The sequence below is a fragment of the Catharus ustulatus genome, chromosome 4 (genome assembly GCF_009819885.2).
Source record: "Catharus ustulatus isolate bCatUst1 chromosome 4, bCatUst1.pri.v2, whole genome shotgun sequence".
NCBI classification, from domain to species: Eukaryota; Metazoa; Chordata; class Aves; order Passeriformes; family Turdidae; genus Catharus; species Catharus ustulatus.
In genome coordinates, this window is record NC_046224.1 from 33,935,014 (window position 1) to 33,950,781 (window position 15,768).

The 15,768-nt window shown below is 34.5% G+C and overlaps 1 protein-coding gene across 2 annotated transcripts in view; it reads right to left on the reverse strand.

Annotated features, from left to right (window-relative positions):
• The window catches only part of CTTNBP2 (cortactin binding protein 2), a 77,119-nt gene that overhangs the window by 31,592 nt on the left and 29,759 nt on the right, over positions 1-15,768 (reverse strand). For both annotated transcript variants that reach the window (XM_033056863.2, XM_033056862.2), the window contains exons 4-6: positions 12,680-14,330; positions 7,110-7,313; positions 1,709-1,808 (exon numbers count right to left, since the gene is read on the reverse strand). In XM_033056863.2, the coding sequence (XP_032912754.1) occupies positions 1,709-1,808; positions 7,110-7,313; positions 12,680-14,330 (1,955 nt within the window). The remainder of the gene's footprint in view (positions 1-1,708; positions 1,809-7,109; positions 7,314-12,679; positions 14,331-15,768) is intronic.

The window sequence follows — 15,768 nt, forward strand, 5'->3', positions numbered from 1 at the left end:
AACCAGTTTCTGATCTGGTGATATTACTGGACCAGCCTCAAAAAACTAGCTTTTTTTTTTTTTTTCTGACTATATAACTAGGGTTAGAACAACAGTATTGTCTTGGCTCAGGAACAAGGTTAATGAAGATGTCAAAGGGGACTGGTTAGAAAGTCTATGACAGACACCTACTCTGCAACTGAGATCACTTTAGTACTGTCATTAGCCCCACATTAGGAAGCAGACAGTACTATTACCCCAAATTCTGCCTATTACAGATTTCTTTTCTGTGCCTGAACTTTGAAGCGACCAACCAATCAAATAGCCTGAACCATTTGTAGTCTCTCAGACATTTTTGGCTAGACCTGTCATTCCATGTACAATTTTACAATTCAGTTCATGTTCAGTATTTAAAAAAGTAAAAGCAAAATATGTTTAGGGATGTCATATTACATAAGTGTCTCTAAGGCAAAAAGAATATAAAGTTGTCTGCAATATCTCAACACAGCAGATGATACATTGCAAAGTGTTGTGAGGGTAAGTCAGGGAAATAAATAGCTTCCTATTTAAAAGAAGTGGTAAGACATTTATTTCAGTGAGAGAATATGAAGAGTGTATTTTGGGCTTGTCTTGTCAAGTCACACATATTTTTTACAGATTTTATACAAAAACTGAAACACTTAACTAGACACATATTTCTGTGCTCAAAACATCTAGTGGGCATCTGCTCCTTCTGGAGTAAGACTGCCAGTAAAAAACAACCATTAGCTGATGAGTTTGAAATCTCTAAGAAGCATCAAGGATTTCTGAAGATTCTTATTCACTTATGAAGACTGTGAGAAGAAGAGAGATGCCACTCTTCCTCATTGTTGGGTCAGGGCCTATCATAGTATGACATTCAAAGGCTGACTCCTATGTGTTACTGTATCAGAGTCAAATCCTTAAAAATAACAAAATATAAGCACGAAAAGAATCAGAAAGATAAAAAAAGAGCAAAGATATGGAAAACAAAGTTAAATTCTGTAATTAGAATTCTTACTAACTGTTTAATGCCTTTTGAATTTGTAAAATAATTTTCCCTGGAAAATGATGCTCTGGAAATGGTTATTTAATAGTTGCTGCCAACTTTCAGTTCTATTTCCTATGATTCTATGACATAAATTATTATAATGACATTTTGAAGAATGTTTTTAGTAATATTATTTGTCTTGTAGATAATTTTCTGTTTTTCAAAGTTCCCAATACAAAAAAACTTCAGCCTTCAAAAAAACTTGTTTTGTTGTTTAAGTTATTTGATTATATATTGCTCTGGAGAAAATAAATGTTCTTTTGCCTCTGAATATGATATTCATAGTTTACTATGCTTCAGAAAAATCAGTGCAAAAATAATTTCCTTCTTTCTTTCTTTTAATCTTATACTATGGCTGATAACTCACAGAAAATCAAGAAATTCAGAGGTATGATGCCCATGTGGACCAGTACCACATTGTAATTGCTAGGAATACATGTTCAGCAACCTTAAGAGGTGAAATTGGAAATAAAACAAATAGAAAATATTAAAATCAGAATGGCATAAGAAGATGAATTTATGTAGATGCTTTCAATAAATTATAGTTAAATACATTTATACATAAGAATGCAACAGTAAGTTAATGAAAACGTATATAATGTAAAGAGAATATAAAACTGAGTAACAGCTGACAGTTAAAATCTTAAAGGCTTCACTTACTTGACATGTCCCTGAGCAACTGCTGAACACAAGGGTGTAAAGCCATTTTTATCAGCAGCGTCAACTTGTGCTTCTGCAGCCAGCAGCAATCTCACACAATCTATAAATGGAGCAAAAACCATAGAATGAGTCAACAAGATCAAACAGTTAAAACTACCAGAGGCTAAAGTCTGCTCAAGGGGCAACAATCAGCCAGTGTTTCAGATTACCCATCACATTTTAGGGGACTGAAATAAAAGCTCAGAAAGAAGTTTGCAGAAGAGAGATGAGAATTGCCTCCCAGGGGCATCACCACCCTTTTGCAGAAAGGGCTTGGGTTGGATTCTGCTGGGATTCAAATTCACGCCCACTGTAGGCAACTCCCACAGTATTAGCTATTTTACCTCCCAAGTGAGGAATCTGATTTATCCAAGAGTCCCTAAAGGCATCACTGCAGTCGTGACAAATATGACAGCCACAGGGAAGATGTTCACAAGCCACACAGACCCCAAGCAACATACCGACCAGTCTATTTTAGGACACTTTGACTTGTGATTGCAATGACAAATAAAATAAACTGAAAAATTCAAACCACCCCAAACCATTCCCATTCATACATTTCCAAAACCACATGCTAAAAATAGCACCAGCCTGATTCCATCATCCCTACAGCTAATTTTAAATAATTAATTACATAGTAATTAGACTGCATTTCATCCACAAATTGGAATATCATTTGATGCAATTAACTTTGAAGAAAACAGTTGATCTGTTCCTCATTCTTGAAATTGGCTCCAGACGAAAATAAAACAAGTCTTTTGTAATTGAAACTACTACTTGGAAAACAAGCTCAGCTACAACACCAATTACAAACTCCTGACCTGATTTCTGAGCAAGCTTAATGCATGCTGTTCCAGCACTCAGTAAAATCCTGAAGCCAAGTTTTGTTAGTGAACTCTAGATATCAGACCCAAACATATATGAAGATCTAGTTGGATAGCAGAAAAATATATGAAGAACTACTAAGAAATCTGACTTGTCTAAACCATTCTTCAATGGTTTTACTCCCGTTAGATTTTTTTTTTTCAAATACTAACACAGATATTGTGGAGTTGATTGAATAAATAATTAAACATTAAGAAATAAGATTTTAAAACACTTTAAGTTATTATTTTGCAAATTAGGATTCCTGAATTTTGAAGTGAGTAATCTGATGTGAAATTATGTAAAATTACTTTTTTTTGTTGGTTGTCATGGTAAGTTACCAGGACTTGACCTGTAAATTTTTTGTAAGTCATAAAGAAGCTCTCTGTTAACTAATTTACCAAGGCCTTCCAATTGTAAGATAGTACAATTTAAAATAAAGTTATATTTTCATTCACTTTTTAACACAAAAATACTCTGCTAAGAATAACCTATCTTTTTTTCTTCTTTCCAATCTCTGTCCTATATTAAATTATTAACTTGAAAATACAGATTCCTGCTTGACATCCTAAAATAATTCTAAAGTTTATGAGGGATGTTGAAATAATTTTCATCTAGAAGTTTCAAGTATTTGGTAGAATACTCAGTTGTTGGTTCATAAAGCATATGTTAGCCATGCAAAAGCCATGAACACACAGGACAAGACTACCTGTCTAGAAAGGCAGGGTTAATTCACACTTATTGATTGGGAGATCATTTAGGTGGTAGGTTATGTCTGTATAAATACTGTTTCTGATGAAGCTTATCTCTGTGAAAATACTGCTTCTGAAAACAGCTTTTTAATCTTAGGGATAAATGTGACCATGAGGAAATACAGCTACTTGCATAAGGTAGAACATGTGAGCTAGTAAGCCCTTCATGAGCTGTTCTGGTGACATATCAAGTGAAAGAGCAATTATCTCCAAGACGCCTGGGTCTTCTGGATGGACTTTTTACTGGCATTTGGATAAAGGTAATTTGGGTCAGTTCCAGGCTCGTTCACTCCAGGTCACTCTGGTCTGCCATAAAAGTAATCAGCAGTGGGGAGCACTGGGTGGAAGGGCAGGCACTAGACAGACATTGGTGCCACTAAGTTAAAAGTTTTGATCATAGCAGAAGCAAAACATGAAAGCAAATTAAGATAAACACCTGGAGATTTTACAGCTCTCCACCACAGCTGGGTAGTTAGTTCTTCCAGAGTGATGGCAAACATCATGCAGATACATCCGGTGGCTTGACAAAGCTGACTCCATGTAGCTGTATGTCTCTGCACCTCACTCCTTTCTACTTCCCATACATTCCAGTTTTTTCCTATCAATCAGGGTGCCACAGCCTCCAAATACTCAGGATAGAAGAGAATCAATTACACTGTAAATGCATATGAATAGCACATAGCTGATTCCAAAGGATATTATGTTCTCCACATCGCTGAGATTCAGGAATATTGTTTCATTCTGTCCTTTTCCACCTCTTTGTGGCACAGGATGGTCACGATTTGCAACATTATCCAGCTATGAAGATCTATTAGCTAAGAGAACTACTATTATTAAGAGTACAGTAGACCTGAAGTGGTTCCTTCTTTGCTAATGGTAAAACCAAGACAACCTGACAAGACAACCTGTTCAGCTATCCCAATCTAGAGGTTAAATCATTAAATTAACAGTTTCCTCATGTCCATTCAAATACAAAGAAAGTGTGTATTTTTAGGGTGAATTTCTCTCTCTCAGATCTACAGAATTAGGGACAATGTGTGCTGGAAACAAATCATGACTTCATGTGCTAGAAAAACCCTCTGCTCCAGCTCTCAAAAGTCAACTGTTTCCAAACAGGAAAGCTACATATTTTCCAATTAGAATAGATTAGGACAAAATATTTCAGTGCTCTTTTCTAGTGCAACTCCATTTTTTCTACAGAATGGGCTGAGAGCATAAAACAGCTGCTGCCACCATGCTGGTTACAATGTGCTCTACCACTCTCTAATTATCTACACATCTGAAATACTTCTTCACTGAAAATGTGTGGAGACCATTCAGTTTGCACTCTTCCCAGAATCACCAAAACATGGCATTTCTGAAGGGAGATATTCATTATGCTTGCTTTTATCAATTCCAAAGTTACTCGTTTCTTCTGGTAAAATCTCCAGGAGAGACAGGGAAATCTGGTTAGCTGACTTAGAAATCTCTAAATCCATTTTGGCACTAAGTCCACTTTAAAAATATTCTCAATAAATTAAATCACACTATGATCACCCACTAGTGTAGGCTTGTGTTAAGTCTTATAGTTAGACTAAATGATCTTAAAGGGTCTCTTTCAACCTAAGTGATTGTATGATTCTATGGAAAAAAACCCCAAAAACAACAGAAACTTACCATGGACAGCATAACATTATAAAATTTGAACAATAAATAATTTTATCCTTAAAGTGACACCAGTATAATTTCTTTCCAACTGGCTAGTTAAGAAGAGGTATTAGAAAGGACTTTCAAAATATTTATTTCTATACATCTTTTCTTAAGCCTATACAATTTAAGTAAACTTGTTTTTTGAAGTCTCCACTTTGAATTGCTACGTATATTCATTCACTTGAGAATAAACTACAAGTAATGAAAAAGTATCATATAATAAAGTTAAGCACAAAAATTTTTCTCCATAAATTTTATAAATCTGTAACTTTCAATTTTCATATAATTTATAAAGGAGACCAACACTGCTGCCATGTGATTCTCTTGATCCATTTATTTGCTGAAATGTCATGAATTTGTACAACAAAGTATTTTTCACATCCTGTCAACTATAAATAGAAGAGCAACACTATAACTTCTGTAATACAGTTTTTATCTCAAAAAATAAAACATACAAACAATTACAGGGTGCATATCTTTGTTTTTATTATTGTTTTCACAATTCTGTCAAGTGTCTTTCTTATTTGAAATTTTGACAATGAAACAAGGAGCCAAATTGCCTTTGCTGTCAGTAGGAGCTGCTCAGTAATTGTAATTGAAAATCATTTGCTGTGAAGCAATTTCAGAATACAAGACAAATAAGGAAGAATTGGGTCAATTATGGTCTCCCACAAATATCAGCAATGATAACTGGATGTAAGCCTAGAAGAATACACCAAACATCCATTTAGGAAGGAGAGAATAATAAATCCACACAATATAATTAACCAGGATTTTAATACTGCAGATAACAAGCTGAAAAGAAGAAAAAAAATCACTCAAGGGAAAAAAAAATACTATTTCACTATTTTAAAGGTCTTGGCAACAAGAAAGAAGCTCAGGTGAAAACACCCAGATGGTTCTACCAAAAAACCCCACAGCACCTAGGAAGCAAAGACAAAATATACCATTTTGAGCAAAATTAAAATTCCTCCTTCCCGATGCCTGGTAGCAAAATTAATCCTGAAGATGTCAGAAGAATATACACTATCTGCCTAGCTGCAGATTTTGTATCCTAACTTTAGTTTTATTTTTTAAATACTTGAAAATAATTATGAAATAGTCTCTGTGCTATCTGGAACACTGGATCAGGGACTATATTCACCTTCTACTCTGAAATATATTTTTTACTTTACTAAAAATTAAAGGAATATTTGCCCTTGGTATTGCTAGATTTCATCTTTAGTGTCCAAAACAGCATAATGATACTACTTGCAATATAAGAATCTGGAGTTTTTTATGTAGGTAGAAAAAGCTATAGTAATGTACTATGTGCACTGGACTTTTAAAACAAACTGCTGTTTGAGAGCCTTGTGCTAAAAGTCTGAAAACTATTGCTAGGAGTTTGTATCCATGAAATTCATATCTGTTAGTAACATATCTGCTGCATTTCATAAATACATTCATAACATATGAAGACTGTTGAAAGGCTCTGAAATGATACTTCCTCAATACGAAGGAGGGTTGGGGTCATGGGGAAAGGAAAATAAAAACCCTTTTCATTTTCTCAGGAGAGCCTAGGTAACAAATGAAGGCTATTTAATTTATTTCAAAAATAGACAGTTCATTTTCTATCCCAAGTAACACACTATTCTGACACTATCTTCCATCATTTTCACTGCTGATGCACAAGATCAAAACCCTGATGACCATCTATTCTTTGCTGCTTACTCTCTGTAGTCGAAAGTTCTTTCTTTCAAGCACTTATTGCTAGAAAAGATCTTTAGTTTTTCACAGAATATGGGGTCATAATAGGTGGTAGCTTTTTATAAAAAGGGAGAGGAGAATTAGAATGGATGTACCAATTTTTGTGCTTCAAATGCTTTCGGAGTTTTAAAATTCTGCTTCAAGAAGCACTGGTTATATATATGCTATACCATGACTTTGATATATAATCTATTTATTCCAGTTTTAAATTTCAAAGAAGAATGCATTTGACCTAATTAAATATTAAAAACACATGAAGTAAGCTCTCACTAGTTTACATGGATGCCATACTAGATCGTAGTATCATTTACCTGTATGTCCATTCGTAGCAGCAGAATACAAGGCAGAATAGCCATCTTCACAAGAGTAATTAATGTCCAGTCCTTCTTCATTAAGCAGCATTGATAATAAAGTGACATTTCCCTGGGCAGCAGCTTGGTGAAGAAGGGTGGGCCTGCCACCCAGGGGGACAGGACCACCACTTGTTAACAAAGGGGTTAGGGAGGAAGACCAGCCTGTGAGTTAAAGCAACAGAAGTTAGAGACACATAAATAAAGCCCTTCATTTTCTGTGTTCTTTTAAGTACTAAAAAGTATCTTCAAAATAACTGCATTTGTCAGTTTAGCAAAACTTTTGTAATGGTGTTTTGTCTACACATTAGAAGGTATTCTGAAGAATAAAAACTGCATTCAAGGGTGACACTTGTTAATACAAATGAACAGGACTTCAATACAAAAGGTCTGTGTGAAACTTGTGAACTGTAATAGCATCTGCATGTCTCAAAAAAAATTATATTATCAAAACTAGCAGAAGTTCTAGACAGGTTTCAATTTATTTGCAATATACTGGGAAGATTTTTTTTAAGTATTTACAGAAAAGTTTTCAAAATAAAGTACTTATTTTCATTCATAATTTTATCCTCCTTAGTGAAAACTTTAGTATTTAAATATTTAGCATTTATATAACTCATATGTACTTATAAAGATAAACTGCAGAGAGCCTTAATGACTTCAGGTGCCTTTCAGTAAGTTTGAAAAAACATGCAGCAACCATTTACACAATTAATACAGAAAAAATATATTTATTATTGAACTCTCCATTAAGGTAATGTTCCTTTTACTCAGTGATACTTAAACAATATATAATAAAATGTTCCAGTGGGAATGGATAACAGATTACATAAAATTAATGTCTAAAAGCTTTCAAGTCACTCCATTAACAAAGAATATTCAATCCAAAACTCTGAAAGCTTAGGAGTGGTTAAATGTTCTGTTGACTGCTTATCAGCTTTAGTACGGACTTTGTTAAGAATATGAAGTTTGCGGCATAAAGCATGGAATATTTTGTGCATTCTTCTTTGAGCAAAGACTGCAAGAGAAAATAGGAGAAAGGTTGGGGTTTTTTTTCATATTTTTACTAATTCCGTTAGAAAATACACATTATATTTATCTCTTAAATAAATAACTTTGTCTTCTGTGGCCACAAATAGGCTACTATATGAGGCTGAAATCTGACACAAAGCAAGTTAAGGCAGCTTTTAATGCAGCTTTGCAATGCCTGAGATTGAAGAAGAGTTGCAGGCATTAGCTTCAGCTCCATTCAAGCTGGTAAGTGCTATCCAGCGTCTTGAACTAGAAAAAATACATGGAGTAGCAGTACCATGCTGGGATGATCTGTTCATATTTTGGAAAACTAAATGAAATACAGAAATTCCGAACAGAATTCCACAGAAATAATAAACTGGGTACCTTGTAAGATGTCGATAAATTTAATTAACATCAAGACTTACACAAAAATTAATCATCTGAGCAATACCAATGAGAATACATAGTCTGATCCCAGTTAAAAAAACACAACAAAAAATGCTTAGAGCATTTTTTTTTATATTTGTTTCCAAAATAAGCTAAATTTGTTAATTTGAATTAAGTTTACTAGTTAAGTATCTAAAGGAAACAAGTTTTCAGTACTTTCTCAATATTACTAGCTTATTGTTAAACTTACATTTTTTATATTCACTGTAAGAAGTCATCACTGCAGCTGTGAAGCTACCTTGTAAATCCAAATTTAAACCAATGATAAATTGTAAAATTAACTCCATACATTTTCTTGTAACTTTAATTCTGAAGCTACCTTCTGACTATTAATACTCCTAGTAGTACTTACTTCTGCAATACTTTTAATAAGATGATTTTGAGGGTTTCTGAAGTTTATTAAAAAAAACCCAATAAGCAATATACAAAGTAAACTGTATCTTTTAAGTGGCAAAAAAATACATTACCTTCACCTTCCACCATTTGAGAACAGTGAACTCTTACAAAAATTCCTTAAGGTCCAAAGAAAACCTTATGGTATTCCTTTCCATTGTGAAAGTGGTTTTATTTTTCCAGCGTTTTGTTATTCTTTGAAACTAACTGTGCTGCAGCTGTTGCTATACATTTATGCATGTTTTTAAAATAGCAGTTGTGTAGTTTTTACTGTCTTCTTGTGGTAGTTACCTGATAGTGGATATAGCCAAGGTGGCACTACAGTTACTAAAACTGTTTAACACTGGAATTTTGGTAATATGAGTAATATTTTGGGTCTCCTTTTCTTTTGAAAAAAGTGCAATTTTTTGATGTAGTTTATTTGCTTGTTTGTTTGCTTGTTCTTGGGGCATCCTTAAGAGAAATGCCAAAATGAAAGAAATTTTTTAATGTCACATCTTAATTTTCATTTCAGCTCCTTGTACAGAAAAATATGTTGTTGCAATTCAGTGATGAAATCCATTATATTAGGTTACCATAAAATGAAAACCTTCTACTAATAAAGACAGAAAAATAAGTAATAACTTTACACTCTATTGTCACTGTGAAGCAGCATAATAAAATTCAACTCATCCAACAAAGTGCACCAACATTAGAAGATACCAATAGATAAGGGACACCATTAAAGATGCAGAAAGTTAGGAAATGTGAAGCATCTGTGAAAGCTTGTAGGGCATGCAGTGATGAAGGGCAGAGGGACAGACAAAAACAGCTTCTGGCATCAGCTTCAGAATGTGAGATGGTTAATTTCAGAGCCTAGATCAGCCCTTCATCCCTCCCCCCCTTTTATCTTCAAAGCCAATTGTAGAGAAAATAAATCAATCATTATAGAAATGAGCAAAATAAAAAATATATTTCATTGACTCAGAAAGCACAAAAGTAAGAAGAAAGTGAAAGCAGAAATCCCAGGGGTATGATAATCCAAACGCCTACATTTGTTTCCATTTTGAAGTCTTACAGCCATTGAACTGTAGAAATCAAAACACAGCAGAAGCATTTTGGCACCGATTAAAAGGCTGCTGAAGTCAATGAAAACACTGCCACAGATTTTGAATCAGGCCATAAATGTTCATTGTAATGTCTCTATGTGTAGTCTGCTTAATGTTAGTGATGAAGGCCTATGTCTTTTCCTACCAGGGATGAAAAGAGCAACATGTGGTACAATAGCCCACCTATTGTGGTACAATAGCCAAAAGAAGATACGATCACATTACTTTAGCAGAATGCCTAAGTGACAAGATCAGAGCTCCTATTTTAAGTTTGGTCTTAATAGTTCCTCTTCCTAGAGCCAAGACACTTCCTTACTGAAAATCAGGCTCTTGATAAGTTCCTAAAGCAATCTGAGCTAACTAGGACACTCTTAAAATGAATAAATATAATACTTTAGTGATTAGGTTACTACCAATTCTTCTGACTCCACAAAAAGAAGAAAGAAGCATGAATTTATTGACAAACAAAAAAAAAGGCAGGATTCTGTCAATGTCCTTTAATATGTTAAAATTGTTTGGCACTGCTTTTAAAAATATTTCAAAATTCTGATTGAAGCTCACTACTTACTATACAATAAAATATGAGTAAGATTCAACCATGCTTTGCTTTAACTGAATGTAAAATTGAAATTCTAAACATTTTCTAAAAAAAGTAAATAGAACATATTAAAATCAACCAGATCATTAATAAAACTAACTGATTCTGTGCCTAGAGAAAATACAGATATGGGAAGGAAGTTTCAGCAGTATTTGTAGTCTGTTAGATGTTTCTAAACTCAAAAAAAGTAGTATTTAAAAAAGAAGCTGAAAAAAAGATTAAGTGGCATGAATTCAGGTATTACTGACTACACTATCTTAACAAAACCAGTGTTATTAAATTTGGTTTATCTTTCTATTTCCATATATACTTATAAAATCTATTTTTTTTCTTAGTATAAAATTTTGAAGGTAATCTTTTCTATAATTGCACAATATCTGTTGCTCTAAATTTATTTAGTTCTGCAGTTTGCTAGAATGCTTGGCCAAAATAGATTAAACTCCCTAAAAAAATTAAGAAAATTAGATTGAAGAATAAGTGCAATAAAATATAAGCATTATTTTGGGTAAAACACAAAGAACTTCCTGGATATTTATGTGAATATTACAGATAAAGTTATTAAGGTTCTTTAAGCCTGTATGCAGCCAGTAAAGGAGATACTAAAATAACATCTCTATATTAATAAAATAAAATAGCATACAGCTAAGTAGAGTGTAAGCAATCTTTTTTTAGCATACTTTAGATCATGGGATATGTTTCCCATCTGCAATTGCAAATATTCCCAAAAAACAGTGTCACCAAGTACTAAGATCAAATGTTCAGAGCAAGGATTACAATGGAATGAAGTCAACAAATATTTCCATGCCTCCTCAGAAAAAGTGGAGTCAGAGAAAGAAGGCACTCTTAAAAATCAATAAAACCTAACAATTTTTGACAAAAAGTTCTCTCTGAGAATTTTCTCTGAAAATGGTCACACATTTCATAAGAAAGAAAAATTAAATATTTGGGGGTAGAGTCCGATTGAAAAGAATGATTGTTCTCCTAAGAAAAAAGTTAATACTTCAAAGCACCAACTAAAGCAATAACAATACATGAAGAAAAACACTGGTAATTTCAATTTTAAGGTATGAGCTTTATTCTTCTGAAGAATAATCAATAACTATCTTAAATTATTTCCAAATATCAGATAATTAATGTAATACTAACTGCTACATACATCTAATTCATGCATAGGATTTGTGGAAGACAGTCTCTTGCTTACAAAAACTATTCACTTTGAAGCTGTCTTTTCCAGTAATTTGTTCTATGTTCATAAAATCTTAAATTTTTTAAAAGTATTTTTAAATTCTGTTATAGAGCCTAATAGCACTTGAAGGCAAGTTAATCTTGGAAAATATTTGAAATACTGGGAGACTAATGATCTATCTGACATGGCAATGATCTATCTGACATTGTGGAATATGAATTTAAGATGTTAATTCAGGACATCCATATGAAAAACAGCAAACTAAGGCTGTCATCAAATCCCAATGTTGTTGACTCTGAGGAGCAGTAGACAAACAGAAGGATAAGATTTCTGAGCTCATAATTTTATGGCAGAGTTCAGAAAGGAGAGAGGATTCTGACAGTATGATGTGACAACCAAATGTTAAAAGGACAGCTACGTTACTCCTGATACATGTAGAAAGTTTTCAATGAAGTGGAATGGGAATAAAAATTGCTTAATAACAGGAAATCTAGAATCTCCGATTTTATAAACTACAAAGTTTAATACACTCTAATCTGCAGCTCACTTACTTTAAACATTAGTCCTCTTTAAAAAAAGTCTTCAATATGGAGACTTCCTTGAGGAAGCAAACTTACTTATAACATTACTAAATCAGCGAAAGAATTCTCATAACTCTGGAATGTGGAAAAAATACAAATGAAAATTTTGGCTTTTAGAAAGTAAGAAAGAGAAAGTTACAAGATAAATAAAGCAAACAAGACATATAAGAAAACCAAAATGTTATTTTTGAGGGAGACAGTTTGTAGCACATCAATCCCTTTACCTGATGCTGTTACCAGGAGGCTGTCTGAATCACATGGTCTACAGGATGAGGCACTAACAGGGTTTATGGAGGAGTTACAGGCAATGGTGGTGGGAATGACAAAGGAATTTTCTGAACATGCGGGTTGGTTCAGTCCAGGAAAGTGGGAAGGCCAGGCACCCACCTGAGATGAGGCTACGGCTGGTATGGCACAGCCTGCAGGTGCCACAGATAAATCTATAGCAGGTTTTGGTGGCAGCTGAGGTGAGGACTTAGAAATAATTTCCTCATTTATTACCCTGATTCCTTGTGGTGAACTTGATAGAGGTGAGGTCATGGTTTTGTTGTCAGTTTTCGCACTTGTATTTGGGGATCGATTACTATCCATTAAAACTTTAAGCTGTGGGTGTGGTGGAGAAGGAGCTTGTGAAAGCCCTGGTTTTTTAGGAGGAATAGGTGGAGGATTTCCTCTGTCAATTCTTGATACACTTGGAGTCTTTAAAGTCATTTTACCAGTTGAAGGGTAAGTGCCAACATCCACTGAATGTGATGTCCCTAGCCGTGATGGAGCGCTACTCTGAGGGCTTGTAAATCTTGAAAGAACTTGGGTAACAGTATTCCGAGCCGCCTGCTTGGCAGCAAGGTTGTCACGACTAGTAGGGGATACATCCCTTGAGGGAGGGCTTTGGGTTGTGTTTCCATTTTGGTCTTGATCATTTGTATTTGCCTGAAATCTAAATCTAGCTGCTTGGACTCGTGGATTTAGGCCTGGATGGCCAGTAGTGTTGGCAGATGGTGAATGCAAACTGTGTATAGATGAAGAGAGTGAGGAATTCTGAGCTGTGGCAGTTGGTGTGGTAGGGGTGCAAAGGGAATTACTATTTGAAAAAGGGGAAGTGCTACTTGATAAATCAGGGGATGAGCCTGTACTTGGCCCATTTTCTTCAATTCTGTTTTGATTCTGTGCAAAAACAGGAGTAGTGGGAGGGACAAGTTCACTAGATGAAGACTGCCTATCAATGACAGGCTTCACAAATGCTGCATTGGCACACACATTCATTTTTGAATTGCCAGACACTAGTGGGCTCACTGTAGGAGACTTTATAGAGACAGTCAAAGGCAACTTCTTAGCATTTTCTATGCTATTGTCCATCATTACAGACTCTGTTTGACAAGCAACAGCTCTTGAACTTGGCTCTTCTGTTTCAACTGAAACAGAAACAAGATTCCTATCTTTATTCTTCTGAGAAAGATTAGCTTTACTTTCATTCTCCTTTTTAAATTGCTCAATCATTTTGATCATTTTATCTCTTTCTTCTCTGAGGTCACTGGTGTGTGTTTCCTCTTTGTGAAGTTTGGCACGCAACTGCTCTCTCTCTGTGTCAAACTCAGACAGCTGCTTTTCCATTTGAGCTTCCATTTGTGTACTCCTTTGTTTTTCAGCTGCAAGAGACTCCTCCAACTCAGTAGCCTTTTTCTTTTCCTCTTCAAATTTTGACATCACTTCTTCCAGTTTCTGGGCTTCTTCTACAATTCTGCCAGACAACTGCTTACACTCTTTCACTAGCATCAATACTACATGCTTATTCTTTCCACGTTCTTCTTCAAGACGAGCAGATAGCTTTTTGTGCTCCAGCTCAAGATTCTGTAACTGAGATTTTTCCATCTCCAACTGTAAGAAAACATAGAAAATAATTCTCATTAACAATTCTCATTTCATAATAACCTAGTATTAACCTGACACTGATATTTTAATCTTTGAGAGTATGACTAAAATGAACTCAGACAGGTGATTTGTGATATCTAACACAAGTGCATATAGTCTTATACAAGTAAAACAGACAGACATCTCCGTAGAGCAATTTAGAAACTAAGAAAAATCTTTTAATTTCCTCCATTGACAACAGAGAGACTCCCCCACTGAGTGATGGAGCTACCTGTTCTCCAAAAATAATACATAGCATAAAGCCATCTCAGTAAGGGAATCAAACACAAGCAAGAGATGAGCTTTGCAAAAAGTCTTTGAGGACAGGAACAAAGAGGTTAGGTTTTATCTCTTCCTCCAACTGAAGGAGATTAAGTTCATCATGAACATAACTGGCATCCTGCATCTTGTTTTAACATCCATAAGTAAGACAACTTTTTGGCACAGGCCAAATATTCTCCTGCACTTACTAACAGTGAAAAGTCTCATTGACATCAGTGATGTGGAAGATAGAATCAAAGAACTACTAAAATGCAGATAATGGATAAGAATCATTTCCCCCCTTATTCATATAGCCATTGCCTCGAATTCATTTTGCCTACTGTGAGCTTTTATTCACAGACCCTCTTCTAGAAAAGGAATGCAAAAATATGGCAATACATCATTTTATAAAACACCTATGAGGAAGAAATCAATGTGGGAAATGATACCTACATTTTAAACATCACCTTGGTTTCAAATACTTCAAAACCCATTTAGCAGCATAGAGGCTGCCCACTGGGGTTCTAGAGCTTTATTCCAGGTTGACACTCTGCACAATGCCTTTCACAAAACCACATCCACTCTTTCTTAAAAACAGTATCATAGCCTCATAGAATGGTTTAGGTTGGAAGGAATCTTGAAGGTCCAGCCCCTTGTCATGGGCAGGTACACTTTCCACTAGAACAGACTGCTCAGAGTCCCAAAAACCAGTGCTAAACATATGAAAAATAAGGTATGGTATTATCAGTCATTGTCAAGCAATCTGTATCAGCAGCATCTCTTCCTCTGTTAATGGAAGGACAGCTGCAAATTAAATTTGCAAAATATTATAATGACACTGTATTCAGGAATGGTCCAAATCATAGTCTACAAGTGGAAAAAAACCCTTATTTTTTCCTCAATTATTTAAATGCACTTTCAAAGGATACAACATGATTACTGTAAGGGTCCTTTCAAAACAAGGGGAGCATCCAAACAGTTTTTCTCTTTGTTAAAATACGTATTAAAATAATGAGAAATATATACAATTTCTAAAACTTGGAGATGTATAAAGATTATAGTGAAAATATTTTTTGTCAAAACTTTCTATAATTAATTATTTTGCTATTTTGTTTTCAGATGAGGTTCTCATTCTATAAATTAA